Source organism: Rhea pennata, chromosome 7 (genome assembly GCF_028389875.1).
Source record: "Rhea pennata isolate bPtePen1 chromosome 7, bPtePen1.pri, whole genome shotgun sequence".
Lineage (NCBI taxonomy): Eukaryota > Metazoa > Chordata > Aves > Rheiformes > Rheidae > Rhea > Rhea pennata.
The window spans coordinates 6520657-6533715 of record NC_084669.1 but is presented as its reverse complement, the minus strand read 5'-3'; the positions used below and the strand labels follow the sequence as shown (position 1 = coordinate 6533715).

Below are 13059 nucleotides of genomic sequence, written 5' to 3'. Positions count from 1 at the left end.
TCCATGGATGTGACGTGAAGCGTGTTCAAATCAACAGCACTGGATGGGCCTTTATTGCTGTGCTCTTCTTCACTCTGTCAGTGCGCTGTTAGTCTATGTTTTCCCCAGGCATTTTTAGACTACCTTCCCTGTTGTTTTTTATTCCTACAACTCCCATTTTATTCCACAAAAAGTATCTCCATTTCCTTCCTGACGTGCCTCTCTAACCAACTAAAAGATGACGGATTCTTTTTCCCTAAAATGAATCTCTTTTTTTTTTTTTCATGAGCAGAAACTCCCATCATCTTACCGCTACTATTGCTCTTTGATTTCAATCCTGGAAACCAACTAGTTCATACATTATCACACCTTAAAGTTCATTAGTGCTGCCTGGAATAGCTGCTCTTTTATCTGTCTTTCTGTCTTTCTCTTTATCTGACTTTGCCTTCTGGAAAATATTCTAGTTCATGTTATTTCTTGGTATCCACAACAGAAGCCATCAGAACTGTCTAGCTGGTGAATTGCATTTGTATGATGCTGTATTACATGAATCTACTGTGTGTTCAGGGAATGGCAAGGTATAGAAATGCTTCTTCAAATCCTCCACTTCCCAGAGACTCTGAGAACACCTCCCCTGGAGAAAGCAGACTCAATATAATGGACTCTTTGCAAAGTTTCCAGATCCTATGCAGTGCTAGTGCTCAAACAGTCACACTCCCAACCACCAGCTTTGCCAATACAGTGATTTTGAGCCAGGTGTGGCTTGAGAGTGTCACTTTCTACAAAAGGAAGCCACTGTTTCTAGGCAAAATCTTACTGACACAGCTGAGACACTCTCTTCACCTGTCATTTGTTCAGGTGTAAAAGACCTTGTTTCCAGAGGTTATATTTCTTATCTAAAGAATGCACATGATTTCTGCGCAGACCAATAGCAAGGGTGCTAGAGCAGTCCAGCCCAGAGAGCTGCTTTCTCTCTACAGTTTTGGTGACCAGTCAGAGCAGACATTGTCAGCTAGACAGCAGCAGCACCAGAGGAAGAGGAAGCTGGGAGGAAGAAAGGGAGCCTGATTTTTGGAATCTGGGAGCTGCATTATGGCCAGAACCACTGGCTTTCCCACCCATCCCTCAATCTTTGCAGTCTCCTCTGCCCAGCAGCTGCTACTGCTGAGGCAAAAGGAGTTGAACACAAGCCTCAGCATTGGCAGGAGAACAGTCTGCTGCATATGTGGGGCACATTCTGTGAAAGCCATTTGATATCTTAAGCTGGAAATGAGCCCCATAGCAAGAAGAGCAGAACTGAGGATGTGTTTACAGAGCAGACTGTGGAAGTCAGATAAGAAAACCACTGACGCTCAGTGGTTAGCAGAGTGTTCAGAGAAGCCTAAAGAGCTGTGACCCTGTAAGTCAAGGATGAACACAGGAAAACCCAGTGCTAGGCAGGCACCAGAAGAAAGATTACAGACCTCCCATACATAACAAACAGTCCTTTCAAGGTTCTTCCTCATCAAGATCATGGGGCTGAGGCACCAACTGAGGCACTGAGGGTACAGAGACATACCCTGAGGTGAAAAGCCTGCAAGCATCATCTCCAGACAACCTTGCCCTAGCAGGGAAGCTGCCTGGCTCCATGTTCCCATCTTCCTCCAGAGTCATGCCTGATTTTCTACCTATTCCCCTAAAATGCTTCTCTCTCTCTCCAACCCTCCCAACTGTATTTGCCTCCTGAGTGAGCCCCAGGCAGACTGCAAGGCAAGTCACTGCTTGCTGACTGTCCTGGCTGTCAGATACAGCTTTAAGAGACCCAACAACTTGTCCAGCCAGGACCAGTACCCTCCAGGTCTCAGGTGCTCAGGGAACCCAGACCAGTCCTCTCTCCTGCAGGAGAGACAAGTCCCCTTTGGGCAGGCAGCCCAGGAGGGGAGGGGGAGGCATGAACCTTCCCATCCTCCAGGCCTCCAGGGTAGAGCTGCCTCGCCCCACCGAAGAGTCTCCAGCACTGCTCCAAGACTGTTTCCTCATCAGGACCCTTTCCCAAGGGGTTCGTTATCCGGCTGGCAGTGGATCACTCCGCCACGGTGTGGTGCCCAGCCGCAGCCCCGGCTGCAGTGCAGTGACGTGCACTGTGGTGTGGTGCAATGCAGGGCAGTGCAATGTGGGTGGTGCAGCGCGGTGCTGTGCGGTGCAGGTGATGTGGTGCAGATGGTGCAATGTGGTGTAGTGTGGTGCAGGCAGTGCGGTGCAGTGTGATGAGGTGCGGTGCGATGAGGTGCAGTGCTGTGCGGTGCAGGCAGTGCAGTGGAGGCGGTGCGGTGCAGTGCCCTTTCCTCTGCTGCCTCCCGGCGGCCCCCAGCACGCTACCGCACCCCAACTCCATCCGGCAGCACCATCCCTGCTGCCTCCCTACTGCCCTTCTCCCTTCTCCCTTCCCTTCCCCAGTGGTGCTGGGGCCGTGCTGCAGCCTTGGTGCTGATGCGGGCTGGCTCGGCCCTTTCCTTCGGGCAGCCTGTGGGAAATCAGGTAACCAGGGCAGATCAGCAGTGGGGTGTCTGCCCGGCTACCTGCCAGACTCCGGGAGACGAACCTTTCTTGTGGAAAAAGGCTGGCGTTTTCATTTTCCCAGTAAAGTTGCAGCGTAAGGATTCATTCTTTCCTGCAGAGTGGAGGCTCCGATGAAGATAACCTAAAAACTTTTGACTGTTTGCAATGCACCTTGTGTGCTCAGCTGAGCAGGGAGATAGGCATCTTTTTAAAGGCAATTGAAATCTCCAGGCAGATCATAATGAGTTATGAGTTATTCTTTTGCAAACTTTGCCCCTGCTTTGGCTAAGCAAATATCCATGCAGGCTTTCTTAAAGACAAATGGAGGAAATAAAAGGAAACAAATTCGTTAACCACATTTAGTTTCACTTTTCAGCAGAGTACCTGAAATCAGCGGTACATTAAGAAAAGCCCCTATCCCAAGTGGACATTTGCATGCTGATGCACCAGTCATTGTATGCTGAGCTCTGTCTCTCTTCAACTATTAGATGCCATCTTTTAACACATTGATTTGACCCATTCAATTCTTGAATATGATTTAAAAGGAGAGACATTTTAGTCAGTTAGGAGCATGTTCTGTGTCCTCATCCACTGGCTGGTCACTGCCAGTACTGGCCTTCCACTGAGCCAGCTGGTTCCTTTCTGCTTGCATATAAGATCCCCCACGAGTTTTGGTCCTCGCTTGCTATCCCCCTTTTTTGTCTGTGTTTGTGTTTATGCAGGCCTTTTTATATAATAGACCAAGGATACTGGGTTGAGTAAGCCCCTGCTGCTCCATAAAGTGTATGCTGCAAGTAGACAGGTCTCGCTGTAGCATGTAGAAGTAATACATTGCCCTTCTCTTAAAACAAGCAAGGCTGAACTAAGGATAATTACTAATGCTAGTGCACTGGTGCATCTTCTGGGTGGAGACGTATAGCCATGGATGAAACTCCCCTTGACTTCTACAGAGACAGGCTAGTGAACAAAAACAACTGGGTTGATGTGTGATGTGCTATATTGGAATATACTGTAATGGGTAGGGGAAAATAGAATTTGATGGTGAAGTAACCCAGTCTAAGCAACATAGGAAAATTATTATGACAAGAGTAACATGCGAAAAAAATGAGAAAAAGCACATGGGAACTGATAAATATGGAGATATATGTATACATTATGAGAGCATGCCAGATCTATTCTCCAAAGTGCTCACTGAAAGTAAGAGGAAGAAGCAATCTCTATTTTGTTTGTAAACACTCTACAGCAGGTAATTTTCATGATCAGCATTTAGAAGAGTGGATCCTAATCCATTTAGCTTTGACCATTACGTGACAATAGTTACAACTCCCCTCTGTACTCTTCTCTGAACACATTCAAAAAAAAAAAAATGTGGAGAAAAAAGTATCACTGTGAGGCTCTTATTTTTCTAACTTCCTTACCATTCCTCTGGGCATGTTTCAGCTCCTCACCAAAGATGTGAAGCAGCGGCTGGGATGTCAAGGGGAAGGTGCAACAGAAGTGAAGAGGCATCCCTTTTTCAAGAGCATGAATTTCAAGAGGTTAGAAGCAGGAATGCTGGATCCTCCCTTTGTCCCTGATGTGAGTACAATGGAAAGAACATACACAGACCTGTTACAAATTTATTTCTAAAATAATGTCCTCTTCTTAGACCTGTCTTCTGTGGGTGGCAGCCATAGGACGATGTGACAAGCAGTGGAGCTGGAGGGGGGAGGCTGTGGGGAGGAGGAGAGCTGCTCTGTAGACAGGTGTGTGCACGCAAGATGAGTGGACTTGTAGTTAGGGTGTTACCCAGGGACTTGATTCATTCTCACTTGCCTTACTGCAGTCTTCTTGTGTGATGCTAGAAACAGCACCTGATCTGTTCACGCCTCGGTTCCCAAACTTATCTATAGGAGTAATGTAAGAAAAAAACACGATCCAAACCAGATGGCACTCAGAAAACTCAGCAATGAAAGCCACATGTATAGATACAGACACAGAGATTTATACACAAATGTGAGACTAGCACTAAAAAGACCAAAGCACTGTGAGGAATGGATTGCTCATTATGAAAGTAGGTGCTCTTTGCAGAAAGTCCAAACCAAGTTCAGATATCAAGCATCACCTAGGACAGAGTGCTTGGACCTGAGATAGCATTTTGATCTTGTCGGTGTTCATGGGAAGTGGAACCTTCTTCCTCAGGTTTACCAGTCTTGCACATACTGAAAGTCTTGGTTGCACTGGCAATAACAAAACTTTCCACTTCTTTATGGCATGGATCTCTATCCCAGTGCACAGAATTATCTGGTTATTTTCCTTCTGGAGGCCTGTCTTTCTGGCTAGGCCTTCTATCCTTAAAGTTTCCATATGGCTCTGAGTAAACACTGCTGTTTTAACATATTAACGAAAGTAACATCTTGGCAGCTTTCGTTCACATTACTGTGAACTCAACCAAACCAAAGTGGTTTGAAAGCTGCAGAAGTTTACTTTAGCTGCTCTGGTTTTGCTTTACACTTTACTATGTGGCCTAGTTATTCCTGCCAATTAGCCCATGGTGTTATGACCTGTTTCAGTGGGATGAAACAGGAGACAAGCTACTACTTCTTTCTGATGTAGAAAATTAGAAAATTCTGGCTCAAATTTGGGATTCACCAAAGTATATCAAAAGCTTAACTGTGGCATGTAAGGACTAGAAGGCACCTCTTATAGGTGCTTTTGCTAAGGCAGAGGTACATAAATTTTTATGGCTATTTCTTGGGAACTCAAGGGCTGACCCTAATTTAAATTACTCGTCCCTTCATCCATAGGTTTCCAAGCCTCTGCTGGAGTCAGCTGAATCACCCAAAGCTATACAGCCAGTGGCAGAGGTTGTAATCCAACCCACGTCTCTCCATCCTCTTCTAGACTATTCTTTCTCCACAATAATTTTGTGGATTGCAGCCATTAGGGGTGTGGAGGGCTGCAGCCTCCGGCAAATATGTCTTCGGCAGGCATCACTTTGATTGGTTTGGTCACACTGCTCAGTTCTAGACAAAATACTGCACAGCGGGATCCCTGGGTTCAGAGCCATGGTACCAGGCAAAGAGAGCAAAATTCAGCATGTGCTTGAGTTCTGCAGGCTGGGCAGTCCCTGAGGAGCTGCCTGCCCCTCAGGTGCTCCTGCGCCTTGTGTTGCTGGTGGGAACTCTCTAGGCATGCACATAACCACACTAACTATAATGATAAATTGGGAATAAGTATTTCTGCTTCCTATGGTTTCTTGCTGGAATACAAGCTAAAAGCAGTGTCATTGTAGAGTTCTGCCTGTCATCTCAGAAAATTAAGTAGTTTAAAAAAGATAAAGATGTTTGACTATTTGTTTGAAGAAATGTAGCCAAGTTAAGAGAGTTAATAGAGGTGATCCTGGACAGCTTCCAGCGGCTGAGCTATTAATAAAAACAATGGAAAAATGCCAAACCTCTTCTGTTTTCTTTAGCAATTATTATACATTCCTTTAAAGTTTCAAGCTGCAAAACGCACAGCTGTCTGAACAGAATGACAGTTCTATTTGAGGTACCATTTCAGAGCCATCTCCAGTGTGTCTTTCGTAAACATTTCAATTTTTTTCTTGTTCCCCCTCTAAAAGAAAAGACTTCTGAAATATTGATTTTTGATTATTACTCTTTCTGTCCTTATTCCCTTTCCTCCTAGCCATATGCTACATGGATGACTAAAACCCACTTTGTGGTGATGCCTTAAGGACTTCAAAGTAGGATACTTAACAAGCTTAAAGCAAAGTTGGCCTTTGATGATGAACATGCAGGCAGAGCAAGTCTAGAAAAGCAGGATGCAAATAGTTACTTGTTGTTAGGCATTCTCATTTGACTGAATCCATGAATAAAAGCACATGGTCAGATTCAGAAGTATTTTTTCTCTTGCTGTTTTTTTTCCTGCTGAGATAGCCCAGAGCAGTATATTGCAAGGATGTGTTAGACATCGAGCAATTCTCCACAGTGAAAGGAGTAAACCTGGACCAAACAGATGATGATTTCTATTCCAAGTTTTCCACAGGATCAGTCTCTATTCCGTGGCAAAATGAGGTAAGGACGTATCGTAGCAAAATTACCCCAATAAAACCCTTAACACAGATGGTTTAAGAGGAGCTGTACATTCCAATTATATATAGCTACCAGCTAACTTGCCAGACTCTAATGCTTTCATAAGTTACAAATGGACTCTTTCAAGATCTATAATGTACCACAGATGTCAGGTTCAGGTGACTGTATCTGTTGGCTCTGCACAGTTGTGTAAATTGGCGAGGATCCTACTGCACTTCCTTCTCCTGAATTTCCACAGAAGCATTTTGACAACAGCTCTGGAGACCTTCTGCAGAAGGGATAGCAGTCTTAATGTGAGAATGTCTTAATGTGTCTCTGTTTGTGATCCTGATCTCACCCGTTGTTTTGTATCTGCTGTGGGTCCCAGCTGCACCAGTTGACTCTGGATCTTGAACTGCTCTAGGGTTTTCAGTCTTGGATCTTTGCTATCAAAACAGAGCCAGATTCATAATACAAGTGTGGATCAAATGCCAGATTCCCTTGGGTGGAGCGGTGCTAATAACTGGGTTTTTTGAGTGTGCCTGTCTTTACCTAATATTATCCAGAAAAAAGAAGAGAAGAATAGAAAGCTTTATCAGGCAACTTCTTACTAGAAGTCTATTAGCACCAATGTGCGAAACGTAGAGAGTGGACTCTCTTTTTCTTGTATCCCATTTACCTTCTGTAGCCACCAACAGGAGTTCAGCTGTTAGCTCTCCTAACACATTGCCAAGCTGTTAATAGCAGCTGATGAACTTGATCCTGACTTTGAACAACCTAGCACTACTGGAATATATTTAATGCTGATGGATCATTTCTTTCTTTCTGTCTTTTTTCTTTCTTTCTTTCTTTCTGTCTGTCTTTCTTACTGTATTTCACTAGATGATAGAAACAGAGTGTTTCAAAGAACTAAATGTGTTTGGACCAAATGGTACTATTTCGCCAGACCTAAATAAAAGCTACCCCCCAGAGCCACCCAAGAAAGGATTGCTACAGAGAATATTTAAACGACAGGTGAGATCTTTTATGACTAACACGAGGAACCTCCCATAGTCTAGATGCCCAATGTCACAGCCATGTTTTAGTGATATTTCTGCTAGGAGAAAGATACTATGTCTTACAGAGAGATGACTGTCACATTTCCTGACTAATACTGCATGTCCCAGGTTTCCCATCTACCTCTTGTGACTTTTTACCACTAGAAGTCCTAGGATTACTCATCACATTTTTTCCTGCTTAAAAACTTCCACACAGACTATTTTTCAGCAGTATTCTAGGTTTTTTATTAAACACATTTTGAAAATAGTTATATGTTTCTGATGATTCCCTGTAAAAATCTTTGGGATTGTGTTTAAAAAATGAAAATGTAAAAGTTGAACGAACGCAAGAAACCAAGCCCCTGGAGAGAGGAGTAGATCAGAGAATACATACAACCTTCATGAGGCACCATGGTACCATTCGCAGATTCAGATAACATTCTTAGATCAATATGCTTGTGTAGGGTTAAAGCTATGCCTAAGTATTGGCAGGTATTCTCTGCATTAGTCAGGTTTAGCAGATACTGACGGTTTGCAGCACATTGAATTTACTCCTGGAGCTTGACTGTGTTGTCTTCTCTGCATTTCTCAAGAACTCCCATGCTCCTTCTGACCTAGAGAGACCACAGGTAAGAAAGTGAAGAATATTTTACATCCAGGGATCTTCAAACAAAAATCCTGCAGTACAGTTGTACAATATAACCATAATATGAGCAATGTTGGGTAAAAGGAAAGCATGGGATTTTTTGTAAATCTGATTGTCATTGTTTTCCTTTTTTTCTACAGCATCAGAACAATTCAAAGAGTTCTCCAAATTCAAAAGCCAGTTTAAATCACCACATAAATTCAAATCATGTAAGTTCAAACTCCACTGGAAGCAGCTAGTTCCAACTGAGTTTTATGAAACAACATGTTGCATCCTTCCACTATAATCTATGGAGCTTCTATGGATGAGAGAGCATCCACCACTGAGTGAAAAAAAAAAAAAAAACAAAAAAAAAAAAAAAAAAAAAAAGGATCTCCCCAAAATGGAGATTTTCTTCCAGTGGAGCCTCACATTTTAAGAAGAAATTTCCACTCAGGTCTGTTTTTGGAGGTGGCACTCAAGACTGTGTGAATCAAATTTGTCTATTTAGAACATTGCAATAGAAATTCAATGAACATGACTACTTGCACGTATTTAAATAGCATCATGCTAGAACTGAATTTTGTCTTTATTATTTTTAAAGAAAAGTTTTGTAAATTTCTCTATTGTCTCAGTTTACATTTTGTACATTTGTATTTAAATGAAAGTCAGACTTTGGAGGTGTATATTTTCCAAGCAGCAGCTGTAAAGCCATGTGTTTTAAGACTTTTTTTTAAAGAAAAAGAAATGTGACTCAAGACTTCCAGAGCCTCAAATGAGAAATTCTTCTTTTTAGTAATTCTAGAAAATTATTCATATTCCACTTTATCAGACTGAGTTTTATTGACATGCATTTTTATGGAACAGTTTATTCTTAATTATTTTACATCTGTATATTTGGTTTACAGCAACACTGCATACATTTCTCCACTTCATTAATTTGTAATGTCTCACATAAAATGCTAAAAGATACTGATAAGGCTTTGATGCATTTAAGAATGCTACTTGCTAAGCCTAAGGTTTTTGATGTCATGGGACCAGCACAGCTGAGATTTGCACTTACTTATGTTGTTAGAACATCATAAATGTTTTAGTTTGAAAGGGAATACTGTTTTAAGCCCTTTTACTTCACTGTTTTTGTGCTATTTCTAATGAGAGAAAGAACAAAATTGAGTGAGAGGTGACCAGGAAAACAACTGATCATTTGTTTTTCAAGGACTTGAAACTTGCACCCACTGAAATAAGAGCAAAATTCTAAGTGATTTCAGTGTTACAGTCAGAAGTTCAAGGCATTTCCACAGTTGCTCATATCCAACAGGTAGCAAGAGAGAAATTCAATAGGCTGTTTTGTGCTGACCATGAGTTCATGTCAGCTTTCTAGAGCTGACCTATGGAGGTTTAGAATGGGATCTGATCTGCTTATGTCACATCACATCTATTTTTATTTTACCTGTCTCCATTTTTGAGAAGTAGTAGAACCTGCAGGTTGTGTCTGCATTTACAGTTCTTTTATGTGTGAAGTGTCATGCCAAACAAACCATGGCTCATCCTATCAATTAAGTCCTCCACTTAATTGAATAAAATGTCAATTATGAAATAATAGCTCCCACCTTTGGTCCATCCTTCTTTGTCCAGATCCTTTAACCATTGTGGAAAACATTCTTCCCACTAGTATAAATAGGATAAGTCAGGATCAGTAGCAGTACCTTAGGCACCAGAATTATGTTCTTCTCAAGTAAGCTAGTATCTGCTATTAAGAATGCCAGATCAGACATAAAATATCTTTGCTTTTCTTCAAGAGAAATTGGAAAAACTTTGTCCCCCAGGTGCAGACAAGGTCTGAATAGTCCAAAAGTGTAACCTGTAAAATAGGTTAGTTCACCATACTCTTTGCAGTGTTGGCTAGACTGCACTGATTGTTTTACACTTTTGGGTCAATAGGGAACATCTGATTGTCAGCCTGTGCGTGTGAAACTTTGTTGGTTAATGGTATAGCTATCCCTGGGCACGAGGAAGCACCTATTCCTGCAGAAGTCTTAAGTAGCCAAAAGTCATTACACTGTCATGTATATGTTCTATCCAGCCAATGAAGAAAGGAAGACGATGCAAGTCAGTAGTGGCAAAGCTGTGAATGAGAAAAATGATATGATTTACTAAAACAGCATGAGGTCATGAGGGAGAGTAATAGAACAGGGTCAGAATTTGCATAAATGAGAAAAAAGTCAAAGAAGGGAGATAGGACTTGGGAGCCTTTATCAGGAGCAAAATGTGTTGAGATGAAAGCACACATCATTCCAAAAGCCTCCAGTTTTCTTGATCATTGGGAGACATGTAGGGAAGCTTTGTAAATGTGCCATAATATCACCAAGAATACATTCCTCTTCTTCCTTCAGGTCAATGTGTCCAGGAAGTTCCTATGCCCAGTGTAGATGGTGCTCAGGGAGAACTTCAGCCACTCTCCTAGGTCAGATGATGGCATTGCAGATCTTAGGCAAGGTGCAAGATTGTAGGGAGAAAAGAGGAGATGAAAATTTTGAGTGATTTTCATTCTGGATCAGCTATAAATGAAACTATAATGGTTTCAGGAGGGGAATGAAATGTTGCAGGGGTGAAAGCAACAATGCCCATAGGGGCCTGTTATCTCTAGCTCTATTCTCAGCCTGATGTAAAGCACAAGAACCTGATCAGTCATTTTAACATACTTTGGATAAAGACATACTTCCTCTGGGAGGTTTTCACAGGCTTTCTTCAATGACACATGAGATTTCACCTGATTTCAATAAATGTAGGTGAGAAGTGGAAGAACAGATCTTAGCCAAATCACTGGTGTATATCAGTGTACCTGAGACAAGACACACACTAGTTCCTGGACAACTGCTAATGTCATGCAACTATAACCTGTTTTTATCACTCTAAGTCATCACCTGTTAACAGCATTGTGTGCGATATGCTTGTACATTCCCAGCTGACTTCATCCTGTGCATAGACTAGGGAAGAGGGATGCTGGATAACAGCTAGAGCATAAGACTAAGCTCTTCTTCTACCACTGCTATTATATCACTTTGCAGCAACAGAGAGGCATATTCTCCCATCAGAAAAATGTAGCTGATAATATCTACTTACCACTCTGGGGGAGAGAAAAAGGGGGTTGTCTGAAGGCTTAGCCCATGTTTCATATTTTCCCAATATTTCATGAGATAAAGCTGATAAGACCACAGCTTTTCACCCAGAGTTTCATTTTCTACATGTTATCAATTTGTAACATGAAGACTAAATTTTCTTCTTTTATTTTTACCATCTACCATTTGGGAAATAAAATCCTAATTATAACAAATCCTTTACTGAAAGCTGGTAAGCAAATTGCAAATAGTTGTACATAGCTATATACCTCTTAGACAATCAGTCTTAGCTAGTGGTGGATGACTTTTTGATAAGACAAATAAGTGAAAGCAAATGACATGATTATTGGACGTGGATACCCTCTCTCAGTATGGCTGTAGACAGACTACCAGGCTTGTGTCCTGCACGACATCTGTCTTGAGAAGGGAGCCCCTCTCTGCCCTTTCTGCTGTCCTTGCACTGGGACAGTTCGCTACTCAGCACAAGGACATTGCAGAATGCTGCAGTGGGTAAGAACTGTGTTCAGTGAGTCCTGAAAGCTTGTAAATCCTTGGAGTAGATCATTCTATAGTTAGATATCTTGAACTCTCAAGATGATATGGAAGAAGGATTCTTATGTCCAGCTTGTACTAAAGAGTCAATCGTGCAATGAAGTCCCAGCCCCTGGGGAGCAGAGAGTGTGTAAGAGAAAGACAGATAACAAGACCAAGAGGGAGATTTCCTGCTGTTTCCCTGAAGTGTTACTATCCTGTCCACAATTTTTTTAACAGTGTTATAATATTGTGATACATTTTCAGTATCCAAGACTTGAGAGATTCAATCAATGTCATACATCACTCGAGCTGACAAACTGGGAAACGTTTGGTCAGGGTTTGCCTACAATAACAAACTGTGCAGTTTGTTGTTGTTGTTACTCTTATTTCGCTCATCTCACACCCAAGGCCAGGACAGACCACAGTCCTTCATTTCCTTTGTGTGACCAAGTGCAATTTCAGCACACAGCTCTAGGGCTGCAGCTCTACTGAGGTGTTCCTGTGCACAGCCAGGCTCCCACAGACACTTAGAATTTGTCTCTGTGGAGTCAAACACTTATACTTCATTGAAAAAACACTGGGAACCATGGGTGTTCAGCAGCTCTGGAAGAAAACAAGCTTGTAATTTCACCATACAATCTTAGCGAGCATCTACAAAGGAATATACAGTATTTTGATTCAGCATGAATAGTTTTTGAGGTGGCTTTGTGCAAAACAAAGGAGTAGAAAGAAGCCATTTTTAATAGCTTTCCAACTTGATTAATTTTCTGTATCAACTTCTCAATTACAATACAATTTCTTTTGAAAATTGCACAACTTCAAATTTGTTTGTTTTAAACAGACTGATGAGCAAATATAGCTCTTTTTAATAATTTTGCATACCAATCCTGAACTGTGCAAATCAGTCGGTTATTTTTAAGTCTTTACTAAGTAGTTTGATAAACATTTATTATCCTATGGGCCTTATGATTCAAAATTCTCTATTCATCTTCTGTGATGCCTCAAGATTTACTTACGTCTTCTAGTATTCTTCTTGTGCTCTGGTTGGATGACAGACTTTTGAGACTTATAAGTAATCAAGAAAAAATACCAAATAATAAACTCTTACATACGCACACTTGACCTGGAATATCTAAAAAGAGTTTTTTACAAGAATGGCTGTGACTCATATT

At 41.7% G+C, this 13059-nt stretch overlaps 1 protein-coding gene across 3 annotated transcripts in view; it reads left to right on the top strand.

The window, feature by feature from the left end:
• The window catches only part of GRK5 (G protein-coupled receptor kinase 5), a 171225-nt gene extending 161389 nt beyond the window's left edge, over positions 1-9836 (top strand). For 2 of the 3 annotated variants that reach the window (XM_062579494.1, XM_062579496.1), the window contains 4 exons: positions 3958-4095; positions 6438-6575; positions 7455-7586; positions 8396-9836. In XM_062579494.1, coding sequence (XP_062435478.1) covers positions 3958-4095; positions 6438-6575; positions 7455-7586; positions 8396-8494 — 507 coding nt within the window. In that variant the 3' untranslated portion in view covers positions 8495-9836. Of the gene's footprint in view, positions 1-3957; positions 4096-5303; positions 5529-6437; positions 6576-7454; positions 7587-8395 lie in introns of those variants that run through there. The other variant, XM_062579495.1, reaches the window with a different exon arrangement.
• The last annotated feature ends 3223 nt before the right edge of the window (positions 9837-13059 follow it).